This window comes from Amphiprion ocellaris, chromosome 14 (genome assembly GCF_022539595.1).
Source record: "Amphiprion ocellaris isolate individual 3 ecotype Okinawa chromosome 14, ASM2253959v1, whole genome shotgun sequence".
NCBI lineage: Eukaryota > Metazoa > Chordata > Actinopteri > Pomacentridae > Amphiprion > Amphiprion ocellaris.
The window spans coordinates 20,674,212-20,692,054 of NC_072779.1; the positions used below are offsets into that span (position 1 = coordinate 20,674,212).

Genomic DNA, 17,843 nt, shown 5'->3' on the forward strand with positions numbered 1-17,843 from the left:
GAAGATCAGCTTGGATGTAGACAAGTGTGAAATTTGGCCTGTTTCTGTTTTTTTTCTCAAGCTCTCTGCCTTTTCTACACCTGTCTACCTTTGACATATGTTTGATAGGACGTATGTAATGTTCCCTCCCTTTGTCTTTCCCATATGATGATAACACAGCTTTAAAAATTCTTTCTCTTAGTAGCCACTCTGCTTTCTGTCAGTTACACTTCAAATTAAGTGAACAGTAATGTCTGTGACACTATTCATCTATTTATGTTTATTGCATGGTATTTATGTGTAATTCCACAGGTAAAAAATTTGAAAACACAGAGATGTTTGGACAGTACCCCCTGCAGGTGAACGGCTTCAAGGACCTCCACGAGTGTCTCGAAGCAGCAATGATCGAGGGGGAGATTGAGTCCCTGCACTCAGCAGAGAACTCTGCCAGGTCTGGACAAGAGGTCAGTGCCAAGATTGTTGTTCCCATTGAACTCTTGCTGAACTTGAGTAGAAACGAAATAAAGTTCAGTGTCATCTTTTGCTTCCATCCTGCAATATTTGCCAGGCACCAGTGTGACAGCAACGTTAACTCTTCACGATGGTCAAATAGCCTTTAGGCATTACTAATAGACTCTACATTTCATTTGAAGATGAAAACAAAATTGAATCATCTTACTGTATATTTTACCAGGATCTCCATCAGAGGTTGTAGTGGTGATTTCTGAGTTATTACACTCATGAATTTCTTTGGTATTTGTTTCATTTCATATCCAGTAAGTATAATAGTAAATGTATTTATATAGCACTTTTCAAAACCAGTGCTAAAAAGTGTTTTACACACAGCAAACACCAAAGATGAGAAAAAACATCCAACATTGTCTTCACTTTAAGTAAATATGGAATCTTTCTTCTGTTAATATTGAACTGTATTGAACTAATCTAATTAATTTAGAACACAAAATTAAAATACTTACTGCATTAATATATAGATATGGTCTGTGCTTCAGATAAAGAATTTGCTAAAATCGCTTTAGCAAATCAAATTCTTTTTATTGTAGTCCAAGTCAAAAGCATCCAGGACTCTAAACAATTGCCACCTGTCAGTAACACAGAGAAGAAAATCATTTTAGATAATTTGAGATTATGTGGTGGATCCTCTCCAAAGGGGTGACCTCTTTGCCCTTATGTGACACCTGTGCTATTTTAAGTTTGACCTCTGCTTAGCTGTAGCCTAGACTACACTGTCCCACAGCAGCTGGGAGCAGTTAATTGCCAGGCCAGTACACAGATGGGTATGGCTCCCAGCCTTCTGGAAGAGCACAAGCCATCAGCACAGGAAATGGAGGGAGGCAGCATTAGCAACGACTCTATTCTCCTTACATAGGATTACAGGGTTTCCCCTGGTACACTGATTAGCAGAGGCGATGAGTGCAGAATCACAAAATTTATTCCATGATGACGTCACAGTGTATATATTTAATTTGAGACTAATATACAGAATTCAGGGCATCTGTTTAATTGTTTAATATCCTCAAATCTGCATGTTTCCAGTATAACCTGAATATTGACAAAAATGATTCAGGTATACAGTATATTACAGTACAAGAGAGTTAGGGAGAAAAATAGATATTTTATGTCCAATAATTGACATTAGTCATGTTATATTTATATGTAAAAATAAGTCGAGAGTATAGGTAGAAATTTTTCTGATTTAAAAAAAAAAATGCCCAAAATTCACTATTGTCAACGGTGAGAATGTGTTCCTTCTCATTTCTCAATACGAAGTGGTTTTTACTGATCGGGGTTTATAATTCAGAAAATAGTCTGAAGATTAATCAATGGTTTAGGCTCGTTGTTTATCCATTTGTCAAAAATGAAAGGAAAAAATAGGCTTAAACGGTTTGATTAAAACAGAAATACATGTGTTGTGCCTGGTTCATTATTCCAATAAATCCATATAGTAGTATGACATTATACACTGAGGAGCCACAACATTATGACCACTGACAGGTGAAGTGAATAGCATCGATCATGTTGTTATAATGCAATGTTCTGCTGGGAAACCTTGAGTCCTGACAATCATGTGGATGTTTGACATGTACCACCCACCTAAACACTGCAGGTCAAGTAACCTCCCGCCTTGACTGGACTTGGTCTTTACTGGGCTCATTCTATTCTTGTAAGAAGAAAATCTTAATATCATCCCATTTTTGTTTTAGCACTGGTTCACAGAACTCCCTCCTGTGTTGACCTTTGAGCTGTCAAGATTTGAGTTCAACCAGGCACTAGGACGACCTGAGAAGATCCACAACAAGCTTGAGTTCCCCTCCATGCTCTACATGGACAGGTGAAAGAAGTATTAACACTCGTTATTATAGAATCTCTTTATCTCTGTGGTAAATGACATCAATCGCTAGTATATTTTACACTGAAGCCTCTGCTGTGACATATGTGTTGTTAGGTACATGGACAGGAACAGGGAAATAACCAGGATCAAGAGAGAGGAGATCAGGAGGCTGAAAGAGCATCTGACACTGCTCCAACAGCGACTGGAGAGGTACACTTTGCCCATCAATATGTGTTTATTTAGCCAAGGTCAATAGAGCTCTCTGGACAGCTGTGGAGAGTAATTTCTCACTCTGACTTTGTCCTTTCTTCAGCTACCTTTGTACCCTCTCCACTTTTCATTCTGCTTCTTTTATCCTCCATTTCTGTAACATCCACTCTTTCTTCTTTGTTTTCTCTCAGGTATCTGAGTTATGGCTCAGGCCCCAAGAGGTTTCCTCTGGCAGATGTCCTCCAGTATGCCATGGAGTTTGCCTCCAGTAAACCTGTGTGTACATCCCCAGTGGAAGACATTGACACATCAGCGCCTCCTGGAGGCACAACAGGGCAACAACTGCCCCCACCAAGGTAAGTTGATTAGCAGATAACCAGCAGTGTGTATTTTTTTTTCTTCATTAGTTTCAGGAGCAGTAATCCAGTGAAGATCAAAGAGATGAAAAAAGGGAGGTTCCAAACAGGGAAAGAATGGATCTGTTGCAAGAACATTTTCATATTCGTATCCCCTTAATTTTTTTAGGTTTGCTAATACATGTATTGCAAATCAGATGAGATAAACCCTCTCAACTACACAGACTTGTCATGAAGAAAAGCAGCCTGTTCATGAGTAGATTTAGTTTTGTGTTAATATAACAAATAACATTCATAGTATCAGTCCACCTAGAAATGTGTCCAGACTGATATATCTCAACAGCTATTGAATTTATAGCCAGTTGACTTTCTTGGCATTCAGTGAAATATCTCAACAATTATAAGATGGGTGTCTGTGAAATGTTTCATGCAGTCCATGGACTTTTCATGTGGATAAAAAAAATGATCACAATGCACAAGCACATTCAGAGGAACACACAAGCAATATTCAGCGTGGAGAGACTTCACATCTGTTTGCTGAAAATTGTGATCAAAACACGACTCATTCAGAGGACCTGTTGCTTCCAAGCTACTGCTCTGCATGAGTTAATGAATGCAGTGCAGCCAATTCGAAGATTTTTAAAACAAATTTGCTTTAGCTGTTTTGTGTTTGAAAAACATCAACTGTGTCAGTGTTTCATTGTATTTAATATACAGAAGGAACATTTTTGCTATTTTAAGATTTTTAATAGAAGATTAAATTTAAAATTTTTCGAGTTGAACTACTGACTTAAATAATATTCCCTCTTGTTTATATTTTTAGCATGTTGAAGTTTCTCGTGTAATTGTACAGTTTTTCACTTTAATACATAAACTGTTCTGTCTGTGCTTCAATGTGCAATAACATACAGTTTGTCAAAATAGAGTAGCTTAAATCAAATGGTTATTTTCCTTTTTTAGAGGGAAACTATTCATTTAAATAAGTCAGTGAATTAATAAAATAGTCTATACGCTGAATATCAAGAAGAGCACTCAGAGCGCAGTGCTCTACCAAAGCTGCTCAGTCGTTGTATAAATCCATTATTCCGGTTTTTGAGTAAAGTTGCGCACAGACAGACAAAGGTACACCGATCATTACATAACTTCACCGCGTTCCTTGGCGGAGTAATTAATAGACAAATAGTCACTAGTGGCAGATTTATTTTTATGTTTGGAGGACCAGGCTACATTCTGTCTCTGGGCCCCTGACACCGAGACACATTTGTCTGTTTAATTTTAAAGAATGATTCTGCAACAAGGAGTAATTTTGAAAGAGTGATTTGAACAATTTAATTTGAATCAGACTTCTACTGTATCCTAACATCAGAGCAGACTCATTATTACGAATACAGTGCCTATGAAAGTATTCATACCCCTCTTCTCCTTTTACTGCTCTTCAGCATTGAATCTTGGTCAGTTTAATTTGGCTTTTTGACATGAATGTAAAAAAAATACTTGAAAGATAAAACAAACTTCTCCAAAGTAACATCATTAAATTCAAAATCTGAAATAAAAAACAAGTTATTGCATAGGTAAGTTACTCTCTTCAAGTCAGTATTTAGTAGATGCATCGTTGGCTGCAGTTATTGCTAACTGTGTGACTTCTAGCACCAGTTGGCTGCATCTGTAGTGAATTAGGTGAGTCACTTTAAAGGGGGTGAATATTTATGCCATCACAGTTTGTATTTTTTTATCTTCAATTTATTAATATTACTTTCTTTAAAAAGCCAAAATAATTTACCATGATTCAATGTTGGAAATTGCCCAAAGGAGTGATCCTTTTAATAGGCACTGTAGAGGTTCTGTAAACCACTAAGTTTCATACCTTTCAAACAGCAGCAAGGTTCTATGAGCTGCCTTGATAAGAGCCCATGCTGCAGCTGAACTGTCTTTCATTGACTTCACTCAACACATTTTGTTGATTTGACCTCCCCAAGCCTGAATGAGGTTTTGTTTTTCATTCCTGTCTTACTAAGTTACAAAATTGCTGATATCCAGGCATTTAATCAAACAGTGTCTTGTAGATATATTTTTTTCTTTTCAGTTTACATTTTATATGTTTCTCACCTTGCAGCACAGCTGAGCAGGACTCCTTACCTCCCTTAGAGAGCTCAGGCCCTGCTTCAGGTCCCACCACAGCTACCACTGCACCCCAGCAGCAGAGAGTACCCATTCATAAGCCCTTCACCCAGTCCCGACTACCTCCCGACATCCCTATGCACCCTGCTCCCCGCCATATCACAGAAGAAGAGTTGAGGGTGCTCGAGGGCTGCTTGCATCGCTGGAGGAGTGAAGTGGAAAACGATACCCGTGGTAGGGCTACCTACCTCCCATTAGCATTCATTTATAAATGTCATGTGATTCTTTCTGATTTAGCTGTTTTCAACTTCCTCTGTAATGTTACAAAAACAAACTTTAGATTGATACATGCTAATAGATTGCATATGATGTCTTCCCACTAGATCTGCAGGGCAGTATAACCAGAATCCAAAGAACCATTGAACTAATGTACTCTGACAAATCTATGATGCAGGTGAGCAGCATTTTCTGTAATCAGTCTTTTCTGGAATACAGAAAGCCCATCAACTGCTCCCTTTTGATTATCACTATTTAATTTCTGTTTTTTACAGGTTCCATACCGGCTTCACGCAGTGCTGGTCCATGAAGGCCAGGCCAATGCAGGTCACTACTGGGCTTACATCTACGACCCACATCAGCGTTGCTGGATGAAGTACAATGACATTTCGGTCACTAAGTCGTCCTGGGAGGAGCTGGTCAGGGATTCTTTTGGAGGCTACCGCAACGCCAGTGCCTATTGTCTCATGTACATCAACGACAAGAAGCCATTTCTCATAGAAGGTAAAAATGAGTCCAGTCTTGCTGTGGTGTCCATGTGTATCCTTTGGTGGTCATCATTTCAAGTTTATTCCTTTGAAAAGTGATACTTCATATCAGAGCTTCTGCAACATTGTCATGGCACTGTTTTCACATTAATGCTGGCAGTTTTTTTCATAACTGTTAACTGTACAGTTAACATTAGGTGACATAGTTAGTGATGAAGGTTTTGCTCAGAGCTCATCTACTCATCACCCACAGCTCATGAGCCACAAGAGGGTGCAGAGGCAGCGAGATGTGGGAGACTGGTAAAATTAAAAGAAAGAACAGTTAAAACCCATTTGTCTCTGATATTAGATTTGCACTATGCTTCATCCAACACTGTTGGCCTTTATCTCATATATGTCTCTTCCTCATAATTTCTTCCCACATATGTTCATATTTGATGGTAAAGGAGGTTAAACATTTTCTACAACAACACATAGCCATTCTGATGCCATCATCTGAAAGACTTGATGGCACTTGGTGGAGAAATTTTGATTACCACGTCCACACTACTGATGGAGAATTGGAACTGTGTAGTATTTGTAAGCATCTGTCTCTCTTTGACAATTCATCCACTTTCCTCAAACTTGGCTAATTCGGGTAATGGATGACACCTGATATTTATGTCTCTGGAAAATAAGTAATTCAGAAACACACATCTCTCACTCTATTTCAGAGGAGTTTGATAAAGAAACAGGGCAGATACTTAGCGGGATGGACAAACTGCCTCCAGACCTGAAGCACTACGTGAAGGAGGACAATGAACAGTTTGACAAGGAGATTGAAGAGTGGGACACCCTGCAGGCTCGCAAGGCCCAACAGGAGAAGCTGGCCTTGGCCACAGCAGCAGCAGCAGCTGCTGCCTCAGCAGCATCCAGCACCTCTACTTCTTCTTCTTCCCCTCAGCCCATGAGTATTGAGTCCAGCCCTCCAGACAATGCAGGTCAGGGTCATGACAACCAGAATACAGAGTAGAATACTTAATTGAGAATCAATACTTGGTAGGAAGATAAATACAGAAAATTTCTTGTTCCCTAGAGACTTACAATAGAACAAGGAAATGACCGTGAAATATTGGCGTGCAGCTGTTTGACATACAGACTTTATACAACACATATAGTCTATCACAAGAAACTATACTGGTTGTATAAAAATCAGTTAGCCCACAGCACCCAGTGTATTTCTGTTTATGATGGACACAGTATGGAGATTGGATAAATTAGTAGTTGATATTTAGCTGTTTTTAGATGTAAATCAATCAAACATTTGAACCTAATTGAGCTTTAATGTCAGCACTGTTATTGCCATTCCAATTTAATTTAGGCACCTGTCCAGAGAACTTTCTTATTATCTGTACATAGGTAAATGAAACTGATCATTTCTGCAGTTATGTTCATTACTCTTTTAGATTTTAGAAAGTGTTTGTGATGAAGGAGTGCTTTTGAAATACCAAAATTCATGCTTTTCTGTATTTGTGTGATGGTGGTGTTTCCCTCTTGCAGTCCCCCAGCAGGACCCAGAGTACATGGAGCAGCCGTCGCCCACAAATGACTCCAAGCACCTGCAGGAGGACACGGAGAGGGCCATCTCTCGGGCTGCAGCTGAACAGGAGGAGCGGAGTCCTGAAGCATTGTTAAACGCTGTATGTTCAACATTCAGAGACACACAGTACAGCAGCTCACAGTAGGGAGTCATTACCACTGATCTTCTGATTCCTGACTTTAGATATGTCAGCTTGATACTATTAATTAGCAAAGTGAAGTGTACCTTTTTTTGGTCTTTTAATATTTACATAATTTTCCCATGACTAAACAATATTAGGAATAATAATTTTATGAGGGTCCAATTTTATTCCTTATATTTAATTACGGCTTATAAAATGTAATACAGAAGTGTCAACACAAGAGGGCTGTATTATTATATCAACAGTGGCTCACGAGTGCTTTTCAGTGAAAGATGTTGCTCATGGTGATGAATTTACAGAATTCCCCTTAGCTTGAACTTGTTGTTGTTTTAATATTAAGGTCCATCACTTAATTGCTTCGGTTCTCTCTCACCACTTCCATAGTGACATTTTCAGCCTCAGCGGAGTCTATGGAGTGTTTTTTTTCTGAGATAAAGCTCTAAAATCCCAATGTACCCAACCTGCTCTGCAGCAAACAGCAGGAAGACAAAGTCAGCTACCAGCTGGTGAACTTAGTGGAGCTTTTAGCTGCCAGACAGTCAGATATTTTTCTAAAGAATTGCTAGGGAGCAAAAACCACTAAGAGTGTGGGCATTGGGCTTCAGTTCATCAAGTAATATGACTCCGAATTACTGGTAATGTTGCTGCTTGTGTAAATAGTTTTGCTTAACGGGTAATAATATGCCTGTGCTGGTTACAGTATGTTTCCACTGCCCAAGGTATTCAACATGAATCGGTTAGAATTTTTTCAAAACCATTGTGTGTTTGCTCTCGTAGAGATAATAACACAGAGGGAATTTCCTACTAAAAATATTATAGCTTTGGTTGATACCATATATTACAACTCACCCTTCCAAAACCTCACGATATGTTCTGCTGAACATTTAGAATGCTTATTTTCACAGAGCAAGAGCTATGATCTATATAGCCGACATATTCCACTGATATTATGTTAGAAAGGAATCTTTATACAACCAGTATGGACATGAGCAACAATTACAGCCACCAAAATTTGAAAAATTGATGATCTGTCAAACCCAGTTTTGAAAAGTTCTGTAGTGTTAAAATATAAATTGAGTTTATTTAATGAGTGCTATTTCTCTTAATATCTCACAGTTTCCTCTACATTTAATGTTCCTTGTCTTTCCATCAGTCCATCCTTCCTGTTTCATGTGTCCCATTTTCTCTACAGTCTCTTCCCCCTCCCACCTCCCTTCAGCCTGAGGTCCAGATGGGCACTGCCCCTACCCCTCCTCCTGACCTGGTCACAGAGGATGAGTCCCCTGGCCAGCGCACCGTAGAGGTGGCCATTCCTAACGTGGGGACCTTTGTTATTGAGTCAGAGGAGGGGGGTTATGATGACGAGGTAGCCCTGGCCCCAACAAATCTTCTCTCCCCTTTTTTGTGCTAAGAATAGTCTGAGCCTGTTTGATATATGGAGTGAAAGGGTCATTGCCTATTCACATGAGGCTCTCCATAAGGTTTTTCACACTTGAGAGAATCTGACACTGTCTGCTGACTGATTTCAGGATTGGCGTCAGGCTGAAAATGCCATGAAATAAGACTGACCTCTTTGTTGGCCTTTCTGCATTACTCTTGTGTGAAAAGTCTCTTCTTGAGCCAGTCTGCATCTTGGCACAAAGGCAGGTTGACCTTTTGCATAAAGCTGATGTCTGCCTCTTCACATGAGTCACTTTTAAGCGAAAAAAATTCAAGACAACAGTCTCATGTTGTGATATGAATAAGCTGTTGTATATATACTTAAACCAATTTAAAGACACAAAGCACACGTCATGCACTTATCATGGAATCATAGTTTCTGTTAAGCTCGGCCTCATGTCAAAAGGAGGTCTTGGTCAGTGTTTATTGAGTGTCAAATTCTCCTTTATAGAGCAGTATTCCAGCCTCTTTCCATGCACTGTTAGCTGTCTGTCACACACAGCTGTCATATGGCTGGCTCGGTTTCTCACATTATCCTTGTGAGGATTGTGCATTTTGCCATTGAACTGACTGGCCGTGTCTCTCACAGTTGTGTCATTCTAACCGGTGCATGGTCTGTGAGTGATGTCTGGCATGCCCTGAGTGCGGTATGCTTTATTGTAGCTCCTCAGAGCACATAACACAGTGGATGACCTTGCTCAGTTCATCACAAGGACCTGTTGTTTTGTTTAACATGGTTCCTGCTTCCTGGGCAGACAATGATGACCCCCAACATGCAGGGTATAATTATGGCCATTGGCAAATCCGGCAGCGTGTATGAAAAGAATGGGCCTGAGGCAGCCTTTTTTAAGGTACAACCTCTCTCCTTTACCTTTCATCATTCCACTCTCACTCATTTGCTTCACCCCCATCCACCTTTTCTTTCATGTGTATGAGTTTCTTAGTGTCCTGTCTTCTCGCAGTGCAGTAACGGTTAAAAGCATTTAACTATCGTAACTCAACACAACACCAAACTTTGCAACATAGAACAGTGTTTGAGGGGAACATTATCTAAGTAGTATGCTGCACAGGTGTTCAGCATTAAAAGCTTCAATATCTGAAATCAGCTACATTTTTCAAACACCTCTGAGGTTGCCAAAATCATTGTGCATGTAACGTTGCCTGCAGCCCATCCCTTTAAATAAAGCACTTGTGACAAATTAAGCAGTTCTAAAAGTAAAATCAGAAAACCTGACAGTTTTATATGCAACTTCTCAACAGTGACAATTTATAGTAAAACAAATAAGATGCATTTGTATGGTGAAAAAAGTGAGAAATGCAGTCATAGTTGCTAATGGTGTATTAAGATTTTCATAGACGATCTCAATAACGGTTATATCACATATGGAGCATAAAACAGATGGAGTGAATGTGGGTGCCTACAAAAAAAAATACTCCATGGAATACTCACTGAAACGAAGACTTTTTTTTTAGGAAAGATAGTGTATGCCCTTTGTTTTGTGACATGCTAATCCGAGCTTTGAAATACAGATGACAGAAGTACGAATCACAGTTATCTTTCCAAATGTAAATTGTGTAATTACAATAATCACATTCAAAACTCATTTAGTTGCAAAGTAAAATCCCTTACAGGTTGCCTTTAAGTTCTCGACTGAAGAGGAGCTGCATAAGAAGTATTATTGCTGCGCGTTCACCTCAAAGTAGAGTTTTAACCATGACCTATTCCTACTTTATCTCTCTGGTCAGGCCATCAAGTTGGAGTACGGTCGTCTTCTGAGATTCGCCCAAGAAGACACACCACCTGAGAATGACTACCGTCTGCAGCACATCATTGTCTACTTCATTCAAAACCAGGCACCCAAGAAGATCCTGGAGAGGACTTTGCTTACACAGTTTGCAGACAGGAACCTGGCTTTTGATGAGAGGTAAACTCTTCCCTCTGTCACCAGCTTGTATTTTTAGAAAATCACATTTACCATTTAGTGTATTTGGTTCTTTTCCTCTGGTTGTCCTGGTCACTTAAAAAGAATCCAGTTAGATTAATCGCTTGAAGCAGTTTTTTGTATTGACCAACAGAGGGTAGCAGAGACCTTAACTTTGATCTACAGTATCTAAGGCAGCCCTCCTGGTTTACTGTCAGCACAGACTCACTGTCTCATCTGGACATTGCTTTCACGCTGCAAATCCTTTGTGATGAGTCTTCCTCTTGTCTTTTGTTCAAACACAAATCTTAAGGGACACATGTCCAATAATGACTTTTTTAATACAACAGACAAATACCAAAATTCCCTCCCTATTAGCTGTGATGCTCGCGTCATTAGGGTGTGTAATGCCCCTTACTATCTCTTAAAACTTTTCAACTGCGCTTGTTGGCCTCAATCCATATTCATGAGTGAAAAATTGATTTCTCCCTTCTCCTCTATTTTGAGCAAGATAATTAGATTTATGTGTGCATGTGGCCTCAATAGGAGCCTCCGGAGGAGTGTTTCACTTCTCCTCTCAGCACTAAAGAGTGATTCATTAGGCCATGTTAAGGCCTAGGGGCAGGGTGGACCGTTTCATCTCCACGAGTACCGCACAATGACTCACCATATCATTTCTAACACCGGTTCCCCTTCCTGTCTCCCCACCTCTCCCACAGATGTAAGAGTATTATGAATGTGGCACGTGCCAAACTGGACCTAATTAAGCCGGAAGAGGTCAACATGGATGAATATGAGGTCAGACACAATGTTTTCTTAGTTTTATTTATCTAAAACAACAGATCAGAGACCTTTCAAACAGTTTTTAATGCAGTATTGTATATTGACTGTTGTAGCCTTTGCTGTAACCTAGTCAATCATTTAAAAACTGTACTCTTCAGTCAATATTACTTTGACTTTTTGGTTTTGAGTTTCACTGACCTTGCCCGAGGTAATTTGTGTTTATCTTAATCAGATGTGGCATCAGGACTACAGGAATTTCCGTGAGACAACCATCTTCATGATGACTGGCTTGGAGCTCTTCCAGAAAACAAAGTACGCTAACACGTCTCCAGCACAACTTCTAATATCAAATGCTGCAAGCAAAAAAGCTAATAAACCCCACTATCCCTTAGAGCTTTAACTTAAACAAGTTTAATGTCAGATATTATCATTTATTTTCAGATAATTTCCCATTCCAGTATCACCTGCAGGGGGCAGCAACTTACAGTCTGTGTAGTTCTAAGTTGTATAGTTGTGCATTGGGTTCATCGAGTTTATTTCTAGTGTGAGAAGGTTTATAAGTTCTCAGTGCATCTTTGATACAACTTTATCTAAATGTAATGTCTATTTATCTCTTCCTTTGCAGTTATGTGGAGGCTCTGATGTATCTGGTTTACGCATACCAGTACAACAAGGAGCTTTTGTTGAAAGGGCTGTACAGAGGGCACGATGACGAGCTTCTTGGACATTACCGTCGAGAGTGTTTGCTGGTGAGGCAATGCATGCAGTTAACTCGCTGATACTGACTCTCTGACTGTTCAAGTTTTTCAGTGTTTGTTTCTGTATGGCGTATTTCTTGAATTTAACAGTGATTACAAAGAGGGCATGACCTCGGTACAGAGTCTGTTTTGGAACGGAAACCTTTGTGTCAAGCAGTTCTTCCCTGTGATCCCCGTCTCTTCTTTGTCACTCCCTTTCCTCTGTATCAAACTTCCTCTGCTAAAGTGACTCAGCAAAACTTGCACGGCTAGACATTTCCCCTTCAATTCTGAGCTGGGGTACTATAATCAAATTGCTTTTGCTGAGATATTGCTTTGGCTTGCTTGCAGCCCGCAAAAGATTCCACTGAAGGTTTTTCATCTGATAATCCTTTCAGCGTTGTGATGTGAGCCCCTTTTCATTTCATCCCACCAAGCTCCAGGCTGTGCTCTGGTATTATTGGTTAGAGCTGGGGGTATTTTGGTCTGATCAGCCTCATACTAGTCTTTAGCAGCCCTCTTACTGCTGCACTCAGTAACCTTACACCAGCATTGTGTTCATAATGTAATCATTGGAGTGGGAATAGGAAGCAGGAGGGCCAGCAAGTGTAAACACATTACCATGAGACACAAGCGTGTCCTCAGCTAACCTCAAACCTCAGCTCTGCACAGCCTCATCGGTCATCTTAGATCTCTGGCCAGAACCTCTGGCTCCGTCCACTCAGCTGTTTACCTTCAGCTCTTGTTTTAATTGAAAACACTGCTAACATTGACACAGTTAATGTACTTGGATGCTTTGCAAATCCAGCCTCACGGTCCCCGATTCCAAACTGGCTTGCAAAAAATGGGTCGTTTCCTCAGAGTGGAGGTCAGGGAGTTTGTCTGTGACAGCAAGGTGGTTTTGGCCAAGAACCGGAAAAAAAAAAGCTTGTATCCACATTCATGCAAGAATGTCAAGACCCAGTTTAGTTCCAAGGGCTGTTGGATATCTTCTGACATTAATGATGTCTGTGGAATTACTGAACTTTTGCTGTCGAGTACTTTCTTACTAGAGGAAATGGAAAACTTTTCTAAGAGGATACTAGAATAGTGACGTGATTGCCGCAATAAAATCACTCAAGAATATTACTTAGAATAAAACTAATTACAGAAGTTAACTGAAATAAAAAAATTAAGATCAGACAAGTCTGTCCTTGGTAAAGTTATATAAGTTATTTATTAGTGATGTTCATTTCCACAGTGCAGAGATTTAACCTGTAAGAGGCACAGGAGAGTTGAAGGGGGGGTGTGGAGGGACAGGCATGAGACAGATACTGGGGGAGGTCAAAGGAACAGGTGAGCGCTAGTGTTGTTAGTTGTTGTACTTTAGCCCACTTATCAACTCAGTCAGCAATTGTCTCTGTGGCAGTGGTAGTGTCACAGCTTCTGGAGGCAGCTAGAGGAACCCTGTGGAGTTTTTAACCTCTAGTAGCACTGTAGAGCAGTTTTCTACAAACAGTCTGTTATTCTTGTGCATGTACACAAGGATGCACGTGTGCTTAATCAGTTGCACCGAAGGTGACAGTATTTTATTCATCAAAAGGTCAGAGTAATGGGCTGAGAAGCGCAGCAATGTGGCCGGAAAAGCAGGACACAAGAAGACTAGTTGCTAATAATCATGAATGTAAACAATGCAAGATTCAAGAATCTGCTTTCCCAAATGTTTGAGAGAAATGATTTCATAGCATTCGTTAACCCCTATGGATACATCCAGAGCATTTTGATGAACAAGTGAGTACACCACAATATCACTGAAATGTCAAATAATATAAATTGCATCACTTCTCAATAATTGCATTTTTACTAACCTGACAACTTTTCTCTAATAAACAATAAAGAACATATAATTTAGAAACATTATATTGAAAACTGTGAACATAACTATGATCACTGGCAGAGCAAACATGTGATCATTGAAATTAAATTGAGTACAACTGTGGTTTCTCATCAGCCTAACTGCATGAACATGATTGCAAAATGAACTGTGAACAGTAGATCTTTGTCAGTTTTGAACCTTTGGGCTGTGTCTATCTACATCATGGCTCCACATGGAAAAGAACTACCACAGGTTTTGAAAAACTTATAAATATGGATAAGGATACGGGAAGATCAGTGACCAAAAAAAGAGCAGCTGAAAATAACAGTCTCTGAAGAGTGGCAGAACATCTGTCCCACTATTTGTGCAACACTGGAGGATTGATTATGTCAGCATGGAAAGGTGGACTTGTGAAATATTGAAAAAACAAAGATTTGAATCTCAGTAATGAACAAGAAAAGCACTCAGAGAGCACAGTACTCCTCCAAGGCTGCGCAGTGGTATCATTTCCGACGGATAAGTCCGCAGTGGTCATTTTGCAGTAGGATCGCAATCATGTGGTCGTCAGCAGGCAGCTGACGTAGTGTCCACTTGTTGTCACCCACCTTAGGCTGGTGGGCAAATGTATAAGACAAAACATTAAATGTACAGGAAATGTACACTGATGAATGAATGTTTTAGTAACTTGTCAAATCTTGCATATTACCAACTCATAAGTGCCTCTGTTGCACCCCACAGAAATTGAATGAGCAAGCAGCCGCCATGTTTGAGTCAGGAGAAGAACCCGAGGTGACCACAGGCCTCGGCATCATGAATGAGCTGGTGGTGCCCTGCATCCCTCTGCTGCTGCTCCACGACACAGAGAGAGACCTGCTGGCAGTGGAGGACATGAGGAACCGCTGGTGCTCCTACCTGGGTCAAGAGATGGAATGTGAGTCCTTGAGGGAGAAGGAACACGCCCAGCCTATTAGATATTTCTGGAGAGTTGAAGGCTTAGGTTACTAGTACATTCCCCGGTACCCCTGCCAAAGATCACCATAATCGGGTCATGCATCAGAAAGGTTGTGCAGCACTTCCACTTATCTTCCCAAAACATGACATTCTATATATTAGATGTTTTTCTTTTATCTATAAAATCGCATGATAACACATTTTATAAAGTAGATGCTAGAAGAGCTTTTAGAACAACTTTTCTGTCACTGAATGTTACAGACTCAGACATAAAAAGAGGTCATAAATGCATTTTGGTTCCACTTTTGCAAACAAATTGTTAAAGACTCCTCTGTGTTGTTTTCTGGTTGTATGAAGTGTTACAGAAGGCTTAACTTGTGTATTAAAATCGCCAAACATTTATTCCAGGTTAGAATACTACCAGCCCCCCATACCTGGTTTAAGTTTCATATCTTGTGACTCTTCATGTCTCTGTTTGCAGATCTGATTTGACCCGGAGACTTATTCAAAATGTCCGATTGCACTGAAAAAAAGTTCAGAAAATGCCTCTGGAAAAAATTTCCTGGTGGTAGAACATGACTGAAGAAGAAATAAGTTTTATCTGTATCAGTCCACAGAAACCTTCTTGTTAGAGTTCCTGGCCTTTGTACAGGAAAGCCAGAGTAGTATCAGCCAGACCCCAATTCACTTGAGTTTTACAATCTGTTTCAGTTCCAGAACATGCTTTGTAACTCGTTGCGATATCTCACTAACAATATTTACCTTGTGATTTATATGTTGAGGAATCTGTGATGAACACCGAAGCCTGTGCAGTTATTCATTCATTGTCTTCTGTCTGTCCTCTCCCTGCTGGCAGCTAACCTCCAGGAAAAGCTGACAGACTTCCTTCCCAAGTTACTGGACTGCTCTACGGAGATCAAAAGCTTCCACGACCCTCCCAAGCTGCCATCCTACTCCACCCTGGAGCTGTGTGAACGATTCAGCCGCGTCATGGCCGCCCTCGGCAGGGTGCCCTCCGATGGAAGATGAGCTTGGAGGGTCAAAGAGGCAGCTCTCCCCTATCACAAGCCCGACCCTGGGCAGAAATCCATGGACCTCTCTTAACCCATGCCTTCCTTATCAATCCAGGGGTCACTCGCTTCTAGCTGTTATTCCTCTGTTACACTTTTGCTGCTATAGGTTTTATCATTATGAGTATAATTTCACTTTTACTTTGAGCAAAACACAACTGAGGATAGAGGAGGACGTGTTGGACTGTTGGGGGGGGAGAGAAATGTGAGAGGAGCAGTTGGTGGATAAACAATGGCAATCCTGCAGTGGTTGAGAGCCAAGCACATCCTGCTTCAGCTTTGCAAAAACATGAGTTTGAGGAGTTTTTATAGTTTATTATTGTTGTTGTTGCTGTTTGATTCAAGCTTCCCCAACCACGCTCATAGCCCTTTCTAAAGCACCCTTCTCTGCGTGAAAAGGATCACCCTGCTGCTCTGCCTCCAGTTTGGTACAGTATTACCACGTTTTGTTTTATTTTTCTAAGGAAGTAAGGAAGAGAGCCTTCAGATTTATCAGTGGCTCCAAGTATCTCAAATGGGTCTCATGTCTTTGTGGACTGCGCCAGAATGAGATGTTTTAAGTGCTGTGGTAGACAGCCATGGACTTCCTGTGGCTTGTTAATAAATCGAGAGAATAAAATTTTATTTATGGCCCTTTTAGGCCAAGTAAACAAATGTTTTGTCTGATGTTGATTTTTCTTTTGGTTGCACAAACAAGGATTTGATTATTGAGACTTTGCACCTCATTGTGACTGGTAGTTGGCGAGGTAAATAGCAGTTGAAGCAAAGTCTGGCTTAAGGTATGAATGAAAGCTAAGATGTGAGCTAATAACAAACCTGCACTTTAACCATGCTGTGCTGCTTCAGCTGCTGTTATGCAACCTTTTAGAGGCAGGCTTTCATTAATGAGGTAATACAAGCGCCAAACTGTACAGAATGTTGCCAAAACAATAAAAATACAAACAGAGACTCAGGTTTAGCTGATTTAAAATGGAGCCTTTTAATGATGTGATTGATTGATTGATTGATGTAATTTCCTGGGCAAATAAAAATTTCCAGGAACACAGATCGCTACAAACAATCCATATGATGACAGCACAAAACATTTTCTGAAGTCTTAAACAAATGTTGCTCCTAGTATTGTAGATATACACTGCCTGTCCAAAAAAAAAGTCATCACCTGGATTTAACTAAGCAAACAGGTAGGAGCCTTCCATTGGATAATTACTGCAGTGATGAATATGTTTCAGCTGCAACAACTTATTTAACACTAGCTGATGTAGTGAGGAGCTTCTCATTTCTTAAACCATGTTGGAAGACATGTCCTGTGGTCATGGAAAGGATGTTAATCTGCCTCAGAAGGGTCAAATTATTGGCCTGAATCAAGCAAAGAAAACTAAGGAGATTTCTAAAAGTACTAAAATTGGGTTAAGAACCATCCAATGCATTATTAACACTTGAAGGATAGTGGTGAACCATCATCTTCAAAGAACAAATGTGGTCGGAGGAAATCAACAGTAGAAGTCACGGCTGTGTTTAATAGTGAAAATACGAGCATTTCCACACACAATGTGAAGGGAACTCCAAGGATTGGGACTAAACAGCTGT

The 17,843-nt window shown here is 40.2% G+C and overlaps 1 protein-coding gene across 4 annotated transcripts in view; it reads left to right on the forward strand.

Moving 5' to 3' along the window:
• The window catches only part of usp25 (ubiquitin specific peptidase 25), a 30,561-nt gene extending 13,651 nt beyond the window's left edge, over nt 1-16,910 (forward strand). For 2 of the 4 annotated variants that reach the window (XM_023281522.3, XM_023281523.3), the window contains exons 10-26: nt 292-443; nt 2,202-2,329; nt 2,444-2,539; nt 2,731-2,895; nt 5,009-5,247; nt 5,397-5,467; nt 5,565-5,793; nt 6,491-6,757; nt 7,317-7,456; nt 8,691-8,864; nt 9,694-9,789; nt 10,685-10,863; nt 11,580-11,658; nt 11,876-11,955; nt 12,269-12,392; nt 14,974-15,166; nt 16,043-16,910. In XM_023281522.3, coding sequence (XP_023137290.1) covers nt 292-443; nt 2,202-2,329; nt 2,444-2,539; nt 2,731-2,895; nt 5,009-5,247; nt 5,397-5,467; nt 5,565-5,793; nt 6,491-6,757; nt 7,317-7,456; nt 8,691-8,864; nt 9,694-9,789; nt 10,685-10,863; nt 11,580-11,658; nt 11,876-11,955; nt 12,269-12,392; nt 14,974-15,166; nt 16,043-16,215 — 2,585 coding nt within the window. In that variant the 3' untranslated portion in view covers nt 16,216-16,910. The remainder of the gene's footprint in view (nt 1-291; nt 444-2,201; nt 2,330-2,443; nt 2,540-2,730; nt 2,896-5,008; nt 5,248-5,396; nt 5,468-5,564; nt 5,794-6,490; nt 6,758-7,316; nt 7,457-8,690; nt 8,865-9,693; nt 9,790-10,684; nt 10,864-11,579; nt 11,659-11,875; nt 11,956-12,268; nt 12,393-14,973; nt 15,167-16,042) is intronic. The other 2 variants (XM_023281524.3, XM_023281525.3) reach the window with 1 other exon arrangement.
• The last annotated feature ends 933 nt before the right edge of the window (nt 16,911-17,843 follow it).